This window comes from Thalassophryne amazonica, chromosome 20 (genome assembly GCF_902500255.1).
Source record: "Thalassophryne amazonica chromosome 20, fThaAma1.1, whole genome shotgun sequence".
Taxonomy (NCBI): domain Eukaryota; kingdom Metazoa; phylum Chordata; class Actinopteri; order Batrachoidiformes; family Batrachoididae; genus Thalassophryne; species Thalassophryne amazonica.
The window spans coordinates 28,655,324-28,669,668 of NC_047122.1; the positions used below are offsets into that span (position 1 = coordinate 28,655,324).

General features: G+C 40.2%; 1 protein-coding gene across 5 annotated transcripts in view; it reads right to left on the bottom strand.

Annotated features, from left to right (window-relative positions):
- Window positions 1–13,936, bottom strand: part of ago3b (argonaute RISC catalytic component 3b) — a 35,694-nt gene extending 21,758 nt beyond the window's left edge. For 2 of the 5 annotated variants that reach the window (XM_034160126.1, XM_034160127.1), the window contains exons 1-11: window positions 13,783–13,936; window positions 13,417–13,653; window positions 4,252–4,423; window positions 3,617–3,737; window positions 3,204–3,412; window positions 2,478–2,614; window positions 2,081–2,215; window positions 1,868–1,955; window positions 1,612–1,759; window positions 1,389–1,508; window positions 1,152–1,274 (exon numbers count right to left, since the gene is read on the bottom strand). In XM_034160126.1, the coding sequence (XP_034016017.1) occupies window positions 1,152–1,274; window positions 1,389–1,508; window positions 1,612–1,759; window positions 1,868–1,955; window positions 2,081–2,215; window positions 2,478–2,614; window positions 3,204–3,412; window positions 3,617–3,737; window positions 4,252–4,423; window positions 13,417–13,435 (1,272 nt within the window). In that variant the 5' untranslated portion in view covers window positions 13,436–13,653; window positions 13,783–13,936. Of the gene's footprint in view, window positions 1–1,130; window positions 1,275–1,388; window positions 1,509–1,611; window positions 1,760–1,867; window positions 1,956–2,080; window positions 2,216–2,477; window positions 2,615–3,203; window positions 3,413–3,616; window positions 3,738–4,251; window positions 4,424–13,416; window positions 13,692–13,782 lie in introns of those variants that run through there. The other 3 variants (XM_034160124.1, XM_034160125.1, XM_034160123.1) reach the window with 3 other exon arrangements.
- Window positions 13,937–14,345: the final 409 nt, after the last annotated feature.

The window sequence follows — 14,345 nt, forward strand, 5'->3', positions numbered from 1 at the left end:
TTTTGAGTGGAAGTAACAACTGCTTTGCTGAAAATGCTAAATATTATTTGGGTGGTGTGAAATAATGACAGCATTTACCTCCCTTTTTCAAGTCACATTAATTTTCTACACCCCTATTTGTATGCTTTTTTCATTATTTCTGCCCTTGAAGTGGTAAATAGAAGTGATGTTATGCTCAAAGCAGACGGCTCAACACAGTATTGATCTTTCATCTTTCTTGCCATATTTAATTGTATTAAATGCTTCGAAACAACCATTTTCAACACAACTGCTTCATATTGATTCAGTGGTTCAAAAAGCTTTGGTTTCTCCATCACTAGTAAATACCAATTGTGTGAACGATGAAGATACAAGAAGAAAAATGACAAAACATGCATCCATGTTCAACATATCAAGATAGTTTTTGATCAAATCAGCTTTAAAACACATGAAATATCTTGAAAATTTATCACTCCATTTTTTCAATTTACATGCATTTTCATCACCTCCACATTTAGCTTTACTGCAAAGCGGAAGGAGGTTACTGTAACAATCATGTCTATTGTTCTCTGTCTGTAGCGACATCTTCAAAATGCAAAGAGAAATAGGAATTCAAATTGGGTTGGTAAACTCAGTGGACTGTCCTCTTGTAATATAGGTCAAGATCAAATTAGAGGTCAACATCTAAAAACAAATTAATGATTATATCTCAGGAACTAGCTGAGATACTGAAACACAGATGTCTGCTCTACTGGGGCCAACAAATGTATCAGAACGCTGATATCAATGACGTCATGTGATGAAGTCAAGTGAAGTAGAAAAATGAGTTGGTGACAGTGAGGCACTGAAATTGTCTGGATGTCTTGCTATAATTTGTTATTTAAACTACACTAGGAAAGCATCTGCAGGATGTTTGAAAAAGTCATTTTAAATTGCTTCAAATGTTAAGTGTTTAAATACTTTGTTAGTCATAGTTTTAAAATCACCATCCATTTCAGCAGCAGTACATCTGAAAAATGTTTGTTTTTTCAAAACCAAATTGGGACTATTAGCCTAGCATTTTACCATTTCTATGATAAACTGGAGGAAACCCTGCCATCCCAGACACACAGAAACACATGCATATGAAATGTGATTTAAAAGGAAGATACCATAAATGGTTCAGAGCTCACCCTGCCGCCATACTGCAGCATGGGGGCCGGCAGGACTCGGCCCGTCACCTGAGCCATTTCATCACGCACGCGGAACTGGAACTCCTGCACAAACGGGTCAGCCTCATAATTCGCACTCCGCACCTGTTAGAAGAAACAAAATTCAAAATGAAAAACAGCATTGTTGAAAAACAGAACAATGGAGATAACATGAACAACTGTGAGAAGCAGAGTAAAAAAGAAAAGCAGGAGACTCACCAGCCTGCTGATCTCTTCCTGTCGGTCCGGAGCGGAGCGAGCCGTGGCTTTGATCATGGTCGATGTCTGGTTATCTGTTAGTTTTTTAATGCAGCGCTGCCCCGCAACAATGTTGCACACCTGAATAGAAAACATAATTTTCATGTTCACAGATTTAAAAAATAATAAAGAATTAAAAAAATTAACAAGCGTATTGAAACAGCACGTTGATGTTCATCCTCACCTCCAGGGGCAAGTAGGTGTGTTTCTGTTCCTGACCCACTTGCAAACAGGGCAGGTGAGGGTACTTCAGCTGCAGATTGTACTTCTCTCTGAAGTAATGCGCTACTGTGCGTTCAACTGTCTGACCATTCTCCAGCTGCAGTGGAAATCTGAAACGTTCATAGAAACAAAAATGAGTTGCTCCGTTAGATTTTTTTTTTTTTCCTGCCACTTTAAATGAGGGAGAACAATTGCAGCACAAATGCGAACAAGCGTACGTCTGGAGGCTGGCAGGGCGCCGCGTTACATTGCAAACTCTGTACTTCCTGCGCATGGTTCCACAGTGTGTCACTTCCACTTTAAGACCTGTAATGATGTGAACAGGCAAATCACACTGAAGAGTTTTAAAGAACATTTCAGTTTAAAGGCGTTTTCAGCAACACAATAAGGAGTGATGGCAGAAGCTTTCTAGACGTGACACACACACACACCTTTGATCTCTTTGGTGAACTTGACCCTGTGGGAGTCGGTGAGAGGACGTGGCTGCTCATCAATATTGTGAATGTCCAGGACCTCACACATGAACTGGATGACTGGCTGGGCTTTGTAAAACGCTGTGGCCGACACTGAAAAAATACAACAGTGACACCAGCAACAGAGAGTGGTCAACATTTGAGGCGTTTTGTGAAATACGCAGGACTCCTTGGGGGGTGGGGGGCTGCATTTCAATATTATTAAGGAGTAACTTAAAGTAATTCAAATAACATTGACTCAAAGAGAAATCACCTCCTTATTAGGCAAATAATAAGGACTTCATTTTTTATATACAACTGTATTCCCAGAACACCTGAAATCAGTAAATACATACAAATGTATTCATTTATTCACCATCAATATTGAGCATCATCTTCCACATGGCTGGACGCACGGACTGATGGAAACCAAACCAAACCTCTCTGCCTCCCCCAAGTGGATGGTCGTAACCTTCTGGGGAGGAGAAAAAGGATCGTCCAACTGGGGTGTACCTGCAGAAAGAGGAAAGCACAAAGGAGGCAAAAATGTAAGACGCAGCCCACAAATAACTCCACCAGGGATGCAGGATGTGTTCCCCAAGCAGTTGAATGTGCACACCACACCACCAACCCTGCCTGAATTAGAAATCTGAACCCCCAAAGCCTAGAAAGGTTTTCACTTCATTGTTACTGAAAGCTATTTAAGCTTTTCAGTGCACCAAATGGCATATTCTAAGTGGTTTGCATACATATATTAATCCTGATATCTCCATGATGTACCACCTAATATAACAAAAATATACTCTGTGTAGTATTTTAGGAAATGCGGGATAAATGTGTCCAACTTTTTGCACCTGTTACAATATGTGACAACCTTGTGATTGAAATGTATAACAAATCAAAGAAACCATAGTCTTGCGCTAAGATTTATCTTCTTCTAAGTGATCAACAAGAAAGCTTTCTCAAGCTAAACCGCACACCGTCAGACTTATGGGTGAGTAGTTAATCATTTTTAAATTTAAACTGCAATTTGAAGACTGATATTTACAACAGTTCAAGTTTACAGCCAAGGAGTCAAACTGATGCCACATCATAAACTCACTTCATTGATGGCAGGTGGCGAAGTACGACATCCACGGCGTGAACAGGGTTGGTGCTGAGCGGTTTCTCCAGGTCCAGTGGCTCGGGCATGCTGCGGCCTATCAAGACTTCGTGCAACATGTGCCAGCTGACCAACGACACAAACTTAATGGTGACTTTAAATGGCCGGTCCTTCCCACCTTCCCCCGGTAGAGTGACATCAAGGTCAACCTGAAGAGGGAAAACGAGCAGGTTTTTTTTTTTTTTTTTACCTTACCTCTTAGTCATAAAGACCATGTTACCCTTATTAATGTTTGTTTCAGCACCCCATCAGAATTTTGCCCCACTTGGTTCCCCCCAAATAATATAAAATAACTCAAAACTGTGACAGAGTGGCCTAGAATGCACCACTGCCAAGTCAAAACAGGGTCTTACCCCACCAGTGGCAACGGGAAGCGGGGTTGCAGTGTAGAGGCTTTTCTTCCCATCGTAAACTGGTAAACGGTCCCCAAAAATTGTCACCTTGAAATGTTGAACCATTGAATCCACAACCTCCCTTGGGGGACAGAGAGAGAGAGAACAAGACATTTGTAAAAATATTACCTAGCTGTCGGAAAATGTTCTATACCAGCATTTCTCAAACGTTTTCATTTCAAGGACAACTTAAATAAAAATAAAAAAATAGAAATAAAAAATCCCAGACCACCTAATTCCCCAAATATCTTAAGACAAAAGGTCTGCTTACCACTCCAACAGTACATTACAAATTACAAACTAAATTGTCATAAAACAAGTCAGCTGTGCTAGCAACACAAAACAGGCAATTCAATTAACAAATATGTGCTACTATGTTTTAGATTTGGAGTCATTTTTAAACAGTTTGTGAAACACTTTCAAGCTAGAATAGGATACTAATTTAAAATGCCATTTTATCAATATACTCACAGACCACCAGAGGTCACTCACAGACCACTCTTTGAGGAAGACTGTTCTACACCATCTACCAGACTGAGCAATCAGAAGAGCACAAAAATCACGAAACCCAAAACCGATCCAGTCTTTTCCATTACCTGTTCACCCGGCGTGGACACTTGTCAGGTTTGATGTCCACCTCGTACAAGTAGACGTCAATCTTGGGGATTTCCACCTGAAAGCAGTTTGCCAGAAGCTTGATGGACTTCCCAATGGTGCCATAGCCAGGTCGTCTTGGCAGTGAGAAGAGGGCTTGGGCTCCTGCAGCTCCTGCAAACAACATTTCTTTTTTTGATTTATTTTTTACACTTGAGGCCACAAGCGGCGTAACATTTACCTGCACAGTGTCTCTAATCTGAGCCATGACATCTAACAGTTCTTCAGAGATATTTTTGGTGTCTTGGTGACCTCACTCAGTAATGTCTTTCTGGCACAGTCACAATTAAGACAAGAGCAGTGTTGCCACAGTTACTTTGAAAAAGTAATCCAATTACTGATTACTGATTACTCCTTGAAAAAGTAACTTAGTTACTTTACTGATTACTCAATTGTAAAAGTAACTAAGTTAGATTACTAGTTACTTTTTTAGTTACTTTTCCCAGCTGCCGACAACAACCCTCTGCCACCTCAACATGACAATGATACCTGTTTTGCCAAAACTTACTTTATAGTCACCCTTTCTTGACTTCAATGAAAATAAATACTTGTTTTATAAAAAGTAAAATAAAGACCTCTTTCTTGACCTCATATTTAACTGTTGACAGCACTGTAACAGTAAAACTTGCAATTTCGAACCTACATTGTTTATAAATGTAACTATTAAATTCATTCTAGCATTTTTCTAACATTTAAATTCTCTCTAAATATTTTACTTGTCGAAATTAATATTATTTTAAGTAGTATTAGTAGTTGTAGTAAAAAAAAGGCTTCAAAACTGGACCTTTAATCTAGGGGTGTTGTGAGGGGGACACATCCTTGCCCCACGCCCCCATTCCATCTGGATTCGCCCCTACTTTGGCGTTTGAGCACAAAGAATGGATAACATTTATTTATGCAGAAAACGTGACCAGATTTACAGGTAAGAAAGTTTTATTGTGTTTTCACATCATGTGGTCCTCAGAAAGAGAGTTTAGGTGCATTTGAGTGGAAAATAGTGTTAGCTGTTGACGCGTCGCGGAGGATCAGCTGTTTTAACGTGCAGATACAGAGCGGCTCAGCTCAGAATTCTAAATAAAGGAGGAAAAAAAGTATAAAAATGTCTTTGTAAAGCTCAGTGCAGGTGTGCTGACCACCGCCCTTTAAGAGGTGACGACGAGTCGAGCAGCTGCAAAAAACCGCGGATGAAAAGCTCACAGCTCACTGAAAGTGGGCAGTTCAGTCGAACCCCGACCTCCTGCCCACGGACCAAGTTTAATGCTGCTATCGACCCACAATGAAAAATAATAGTAACGCACAGTGACATGAAGAAGTAACTTTAATCTGATTACTGATTTGGAAAGATTAACGCGTTAGATTACTCGTTACTAAAAAAAAGTGGTCAGATTAGAGTAACGCGTTAGTAAGTAACGCGTTACCGGCATCACTGGACAAGAGTTGTACTCTGGGAACCTGACAGATGATTCCTCCACATTTAATTTTTTCTTAATGAGAGAGTGCTCAGCCAACAACCATTATGTTCGATACTTCTCCATTTACCGCTTGAAAGAAGAATGACAAAACTGACTGACACCCCTACTACCAACTTCTTAATGGCATGTAGAAGAATTTAAGCCTAACTGAAAATAAAGTTCTCTATTTTGATGACAAAGCCAAAACTGCCCTGGCTTTACTGTAAACACCATATCAGGTTTATGATAATAAAGCTTCATAAATACATCATTATGATCATGAAGTATGTTGGTGGGGACATCACACTGTGAGGGTGTTTTTCACACAACAAGCTTGAGAAAACTGACAGTAAAATAAGCAGCTGTGAACCTGTAAATCCCCAGACCAACTCTTGGTAAAATTCTGCACTGGGTGAACTGATAGCGAGATCATCCGGTACACAGTGGGTGCTATGGAGTCAGTTGTAGGTTGTGTCAAAATTTTGGGCGTTTTCCACAAGTAATGTCTCTATGAGTCTGTTTCAAAACATGATTTTGCATTCGCTAACCCTGTGACCTCATTAGTCTGCAAATCCGGTCATTGTTTCTATGGCGATTGTTCACCCCACTGGGACTATCCATGTGCCAAATTTGGTCAGTTTGGACCCACAGGCCTTGGAGATACAGTGACAAATGTGTGGACAGATGGAGGGTGCTCTCATCTATACCCCCCCACCCTCCCGTAAGTACTTTGTTGGTGTGGCAAAGCATCTGCAATCAACACATTAAAAAAAAAAATCTGGGACTTTGCTGCAATACAACCAAAATCATCAGGAATATTACTGAGAGGAAACATGCTGAAGAAGGAAGTGACAAAGACGAGACAGAGTGTTTGAAGAAAAGACCGTCAAAAGCTGGCTTCTAATGAAATGACAAAAACCACAAACAAACCAGCCAAGAACATTTTCCACATCAATCCGCTAATCTGCTAAAGATTAAAAGAGTTTAGCAACATTTTCTATAAAGACCAGCTCAGCAAACATTTCTTGACACACTTGGCCTTGAGCAGGCCTTGGGCTTGAGCAGAATTGGGTGGGTGTCATGCTGTAAAAAATGTGATATCAGTTTTCATAAATGCTGATCTGTAAGTGAAACAATGATGCCACACAACCACGTAGTTTCCACAACTGAGTCACAGGATCCAGGTCGGTACCTAAAACACCAACAAAGCTGACCAACATGACAAACAGAACGCAGGAGTGAGTACGCCTCTGCTGCCATATCCCTTAAATGTCAAATGATTCAAAATTGTATCACCTCTCAACCAGACTGAGAACTCGCCTGCGCCTTATGTTTGAAATGGTTGAAATTCAATGTGCAGAAAGTAAAAAGTAAAGAAAAATCTAGCACAGAAATGACTAAGAAGAGCAGTTGGAGGCTTCAGGGTCGCGGGCCAGCACTGCTATAAAGGTCCACCTTCCAGAAAAGGCACACATTATGTCCCCAGGTCATTACCTCTCATGTGCCGTTCCCATAGAAATAGCACCCATGTCTACAGTTTCTCCATGACAACTAAAGTCATGCTGACAAGAAGAGGAAAAACAGGAGCTTTGCGCTCTCATGACAAAACAGTCCATTTTATTTTTCATTACATGAAAGCAAAAATATAATTCAAAAAGAAGCTAGTGACAACAAAAGAAATGAAGCATGCTTAACTACGGCAGCAGTCAGAGAGCACACATCTAAATAGGAATAAAACTGTTTAGCAAAGTTGACATAAGCTGTTCATCTTCTGATGGCCTAAACGTCCATCAAGATCTATACAAGTTAGCTCAAGTGTTCTTGAACTAAACTTAAGACAAACCATAAACATGACCTCATTTAGAGCAGAACTCCCACAGCACACGCTTTCATTAAACTTCACAAACGCGGATCAATCGGCATATTTGTAGACCAGCAGCTAAGTGACGTCTATGTATTCCAAATTTAATTAATTAATTAATTAATATATATATATATATATATATATATATATACACACAGACTAAGATTCTGGAGTTAGACAAAACTGTTTAACAAATAAATAGTTTATCACATGCACGTTTTTACTAACTTCTGAATATGCATTCAGACCTACATCAAATTATCAATGTCTACTTCAAAAAATAATCCAACGAAAATTGACAGACGAACCACGCACTTTGTCCACTTTTGCCATGATTTTCGGACTGGTGCCTGTTCGGGGTATCTAAAGGATCAAGTTATTATCGAAGTACCAGTGTGACACGTTCGGTACGTGCAAATGTAATCACTCCCTGTGTTTACGTCAGCATTTGATACTGCGAGCTGTCAGTCTGCTGTTTTGTGCAGCAGGTCTGAGTTGGAAAAAAAAAAAAAAGTTCCCTTCTGTGTCTCAGAGTGTGAGGACACAAAGAGCAGATTGCAGAATTTACAAACATATTTTTAAGCTATTCTTTCATAGTTTGTGCCGCTCTGTGCATGTCCTCGCTGTGTGGGTAAACTAAAAACATCTGCTGACGTATGATGCTTCATAGCAAATACTAACGCTTTTTTTTCCCCCAAATACACCTAGTCTCTTTCTGAGGACGAAGTGAAGTAAAAAGCACTGATAAGACCTTCTTACCTCTCAATTAGATCATGCGTACCACATAAATACTCCAACTTCTCCATTCTACCTACTCAGAGACTGCAAACCAGGGGTGAATCCAGATGGAAAGAGGGTGTTGGTGGGAGGGAGAGGAGCCATGCCCCCCCAAAATACCCATCAATTAAAGGTCCACTTTTGAAGACATTTTTTCATACTAATAGAATACTACTACTACTACTTATGATAATAATAAGTTTAATAATAATACTAGGGCTGAAACGATTACTCGAGTAACTCGAGTAATTTGTTTACAAAAAATGTTCGAGCCAAATTCTTTGCTTCAACATTTTAGCATATACGCCAGGCCTGTAGGTGGCGCTGTAATGCTCCCACAAAACACAGAGAAGAAGACAACAGAGCATGCGTATAGAGGGTTTTCAATCACGTGACCGATTTGCTGCAGGACAGGTGCGTCTCCATTCTGGATTACAAGGAGCCTGGCACATGATAGAAAAATGGAGAGAATGTACGGTTATTACGATGCTTTAAATCCTCGAGATAAAGCTATCTATCATGATAGATGTGTAGCAGTTAGTTCAGTGGATCCGTATCTTATATCAGATAGTGAATTTAGTGTTGATGTAATGAACTGGCCGACAGTGTCACACTGCGATATTGTGAACTAGGAAGCTGCTGACCAGGTCAGCCTCGCCGGCCTCCTGCAGAGCATCACAGCGGAGCTCTGAAAGTGGAGGTCTCTTGAAGTCCTGAGCGATTTCTCTCACCAGGCGCTGGAAGGGCAGCTTGTGGATCAGCAGCTCGGAGCTCGAGGACCACAATGTAAATAAGCATCCGTATTGGAAACGTTCTTGTGTTATCCTTGGCAGTATTTTTATGTATTCTTATATAATTTTATTGCCGAATAAAATAAAATAAAATTCTGGTAGCAGTGGATTTCTGGTAGTGGCGGATCTCTCTCAGTGCCACGGTGCCGTGAGGCTTCTTCACACCGACATTGAAGCTTCTGTAATTGTTCGCCAAATGCGCGTAGCGTATCACAGCAGCCACCGCGTTGTAATCCAGAATAGCCGTGGGACACAAAATGACGTGACCGATACGTCACATGAAAACCATCTATAACCAATGTAAGAGCTAATCATTGTAGCAGCCAACGCTACAACTTTACAAAGCAGCACAGTGAGCAAAATAAAGCCTTTTAAGAGAAAGAAGGTCCATGATGATCATCTGAAACTGACTTATGAGTAAGTGAGTTTGTTTTGGTTTTTTTTACAAACACGGTTTGGTCCACTGGCTCCTCTCCACGTCCACAGATGAAGGTCTGTTTTAGTGAATCATGTTTTATAAAAAAAAAAAAAATGCTTTAGTCGGATTTGATAAGAGTTTTTCACAGGCTGTGATCACCTTCACACGCAGCCTAAGGATCAGAATTGCCTTTATTCACCAAGTATCCACAGAATACAAGGAATTTGACTTCGGTTTGAGCTGCACTCTCACTGTATTGCATGTATAAATATACACTAAACACTGACTAAAATCACAGTAATAAAAAGTGCAAATGAAATGTGCAAGTAAAATTTACAATAAGAGAAAAATAAAGAATGACCTGTCGACAGACTGATGATTTCACAGACGGCCTGCGCATATGGTTCAGGAAAGCTCCAAAACTCTTAGTGACGTGATAACATAAATAATTACCTGGGAAAACAGAGAGATGGAACACCCTGAACTTAAAAAAAAAAAAAATCTGCATGATGGCACAGCAACATTGAGCCATTGTTTAGGGAGCACCCTGCCTCTACTGATATTGTTTAAAAACACAAAAGTACTTTTTATCCAATTACTCGATTAATCGATAAAATAATCGATAGAATATTAAATTCCAAAAATACTCGATAGCTGCAGCCCTAAATAGTAGTAATTTTAACAACTGTTTGAGGTTCTAGTTTTAAAATCAGGTCATTTAGAGTTCAGGAAGCCATAAATATGAAAATGATTGTGGGGTTATTATGTGTTTGACAGCTGTTTGAGGTTTGATCAACAGATAAACTCTATTGTCAAAGCAAGTTTTTTCCAGCTACATCTTCTCGCTAAAGTAAAGTCCTTCCTTCGTAGATGTGATCTTCAGACACTCATTCATGCTTTCATCAGCTCCAGACTTGCTTACTGTAATACTCTTTTCGCTGGTGTTAACCCATCTTCTCTTGTACGCTTCCAGCTTGTGTAAAATGCTGCTGCTTGTCTTTTAATGAACACTTCCAGAAGTGGGCATATTAGGCCTGTACTTCACTTACTCCACCGGCTTCCAGTTCATTTTAGAATTGATTTTAATGTTTGTTTTTAAAGCTATTAATAGCCTTGCACCATCTTGTCTGAAATTTTAACTCTCCACACATACACTAGGACATTACAGACATCTGGTAAACTTTACTTAGATGCTCTGAGGTCAAATTATAACCTCTGGGGTGATTGTGTTTTGTGGTAGCTGAACCCAGACTGTGGAACAACTTCCTGATTTACACACCATTTCTGACCCTCCACATTCCAAACCAAAGGTCAAGACTTATTTTGCTCTCACCAAAATGACCTGATTACAGGCCTCGTTGTTCCGGTGAGAAAAACCCAGAATGCCCCATTTTCTCAGTTTTTTTTCTTTCTTTCTCTGTTAGTCCTGTTATTATGTGTCATTTTTATCAGTCCTTTATTGAAAGTCTCCTGTGTTTTTCTTTCATCTGCTGGTTTCCCAGCCTTGCACTGAAAGATAAAAACAGTTTGTACAGTATTATAAAAATATGTTCAAAGATCACCGGAGTGAAATTTAGGGATCTAACTAGTTTTTGTGACCAGCAAATTTTGAAGAAGGCAAATGGTATTTTGTCTTCTCCTGGTCACGTGCTGGCAGGTGAATTTTCCCTGTTGCCTTCAGGTCGTCGTTATGTTTCACCGGTCTGCAGGACGAACCGGTTGTTAAAATCTTTTATCCCCTCTGCTATTCGTCTCTTAAACTCTTTGTAGGGTCTATATGGGTATGTATGTATGTATGTATGTATATATATATTAGATGGTTGTGATGACACTGTATCCCATGGTATTTTTATTCTGTTTTATGCTAACTTATTTTCTATGTGTTTTTCTGTATTGGGTGGTTATTGTGTTTTGTGTGCCAGTACCCAAGCTGCTGAAACTAATTGCCCCTGGTGGGATGAATAAAGTTGTCTAAGTCTAAGTTGACCTCAAATTTTCAAAAACTTCCCCACCTCCACACCATGCCCCCCCCTCTCGCCTTCTAAATTTTCTTACAAAAACCCCTGCGTTTGGACTAAACAAAGTCTGAAAAAAAAAAAAAGATACACAATGAAAGCAAGCAGTTGCAGGCTTATTGAACATATCAAGAGATTCCTCAAATTATGAATTTGTGTTAAAAATTCCAGGTTTATGAGTTTTTGTTGTGAGAAGTGATACGGTGGGTGGAGAACGCACAGCTCAGCTTCAGTCATTGAGACAGATTTGTTCAATTTACTTTTGCTGCCCCGAAGGCAACAAACTGATTTAGCCCCCATAATGCTCAGTTTATTGGTAATTAACACAGAGTGCACATTATTGAATAGCTTTGGTAACCATGGCAAGAGTGTGTGAAAAGCACACATCTCTCTCAGGCTTCAGGAACACCTGACAGGATTGTCACCTGCATTTGGCACCTGGCAAAGAATAATCAAGGCATTTCTTTAGAGAAAAAAAAACATGCAAGACTGGTTTAAGTTGGACACACACTTTCATATAGAAGTGACCATTAAAAAGTAGTGGCGAAAATCTCCTCAATGTGTAAAAGTGAATTATGAAGCCCAGTTGGTTTTGTGCCAGTAAACTGTGCAGATATTAAATTATTTAATCAAGCAAAAAATAAATAAATAAATAACCAATGGGGTGCTAACTTTTTCATTTTCAACATCTTCCTTTCTTTTCACTCTTACAAAATTACAGTTTAACTCAAACACTACTTCAGTTCAACTCAGCAGTTTTATTCTGAAATCCCATCACACTCTTTTCCTCTCATCACAGCTTGATTCTGAGTTCCTTGACATTCTATAGTATGTACACGGTAGGTCGCTCTGTGGAATAGGAGTTACACTACCATCTACATAAACCAAAGTTAAATTCCAGGTGTTTGCTTCAGGCTACCTGTCTATCTTGGCCAACTAACTTCAACTGTTGTCTCAGTCCACCCAGCCACAAATGGGTACCGGTGTCGCAGTCTGAACGGCCCACCTTTCTAATTGGTCCCCCTGCCTTCACTGCAAATGCGTCATTTCAGAGCATCAGCATCGATTCACCGATTATCGCCTCGTTTCTGCTTAAAACCGCATGCCAGTCATCATCTATCTCAGCGACAGATCTCTGAAGCTTTTGTACAACAATCATTTCCACATAAAGTCAGCATTATTTCATAATAAAAGTTGGGGGACCGATCAGGGTGCGACAGCAGCATGCCTGACTCTGACTCTCCGAGTCTGACTCTCTATACCCAAACCGATCAACGGGAATAATGTGATTATTAACCACCAGATGACAAAGTAAAACCTCTTACGTCATTCTAAAGTCAGTTTTAAGCCTTGGCAGGGGACATAACCTGTAAAACACTGCCGTCCCATGTAGGAAGAATTGTAGATGCTCATCCTCTTTATCGTATCCAGGGAGAAACATCAACCAACTGGGCCTCAGGGCCTGTGCAGGCCTCACTTCTGTATAAGACTTCAACATTCTATGCATGTTACTTTCTCACACCTACACCAATATACATTCTTAGGAGAAGCAATTACAAGACTTGATTACAAGGAGTGATGCAACATACAAGATCAAAGTTATAAAAGTTGGGGGTGGTAATGAAGAGCAAATGCATCTATGCTTCTGAGAAAATTAAGACAAAGTTGTCGTTTTGCATTCGTAAATTACTATCAACATCCAACTGAATATTCACTGTTTTATACAGTATGCAGCTTGTGATGATGAACAGAGCCTGAGGATGATCGATGCAGCTCAGCCTGGCTGCTCACCTGTTGTTCCGATTTCCATTCATGAGGTCTCTGTCCGGATGACCCGGCACACTGAGGTCAGCTCTCCCCGGAAGCTGCAGTTCGACAGGCCGCCTCGTCGCTTCCGACTTCCCGCTGAGGTGGTACCTTGGCCGCTCGGGGGTCCACTGGTCCGGATGTCCTCCCTCACCTGCCGCACAGCTGCTGATAGCTCAAAGTTTATCACGATATCCCGGCTCCCGTTCCGTGTCACAGTCGCTGAAAGTAGAACGGCACTGTTATGACAGCTGGAAGTGTTCGTGGCAGTTGAAACGTATCGCCGCTACGGCTACCAACGCGGCTAACATTAGCTTAGCCGATGACAGGCACCGTATAAACAATATTTACCTTGTTAATAACACAAAAGTCGTCCCTGTGTTTTAAGGCGATAGTCCGATACTTCTTTTATCAAATGACCGTGTGGGGTTTCACCGCCTCGGCGTCCGCCGCCTGTTACGAACGAGAAAACCGGTCTGAAGTCAGCATTTTACACCGCCCTCTGCCCCGCTACTGTCAAGTTAGCAAGAATAGACAACCAGCAGATCAGCAACATGCTTTCAGAATAAAAGATTTGAAAAGCCCGGTTGAGATGGGGGTGGGCGTTAAAAGAATAACTACTTCAGCAATTAAATATCTATTTTTTTAAATGCAAAACTGTGATTCAGGGAAATTGTGATCACTAATTTTTTGCTGACATTTTGCTGACTGAATAATTAATTAATTAATATTGAATAGATTAACAAATAAAGCAATAATTAGTTAGGATAATACTGAGAAGATGCATACTTGTCTAGTTAAATGTGGGACAAAATTTAAAAATTAAAGTTTGATGGTCATCATCATCATCTCAATTAAATATCCAGCAAATTAACAAATTTTCAAGGCCCATATTTTTTTAAATACAAAATACA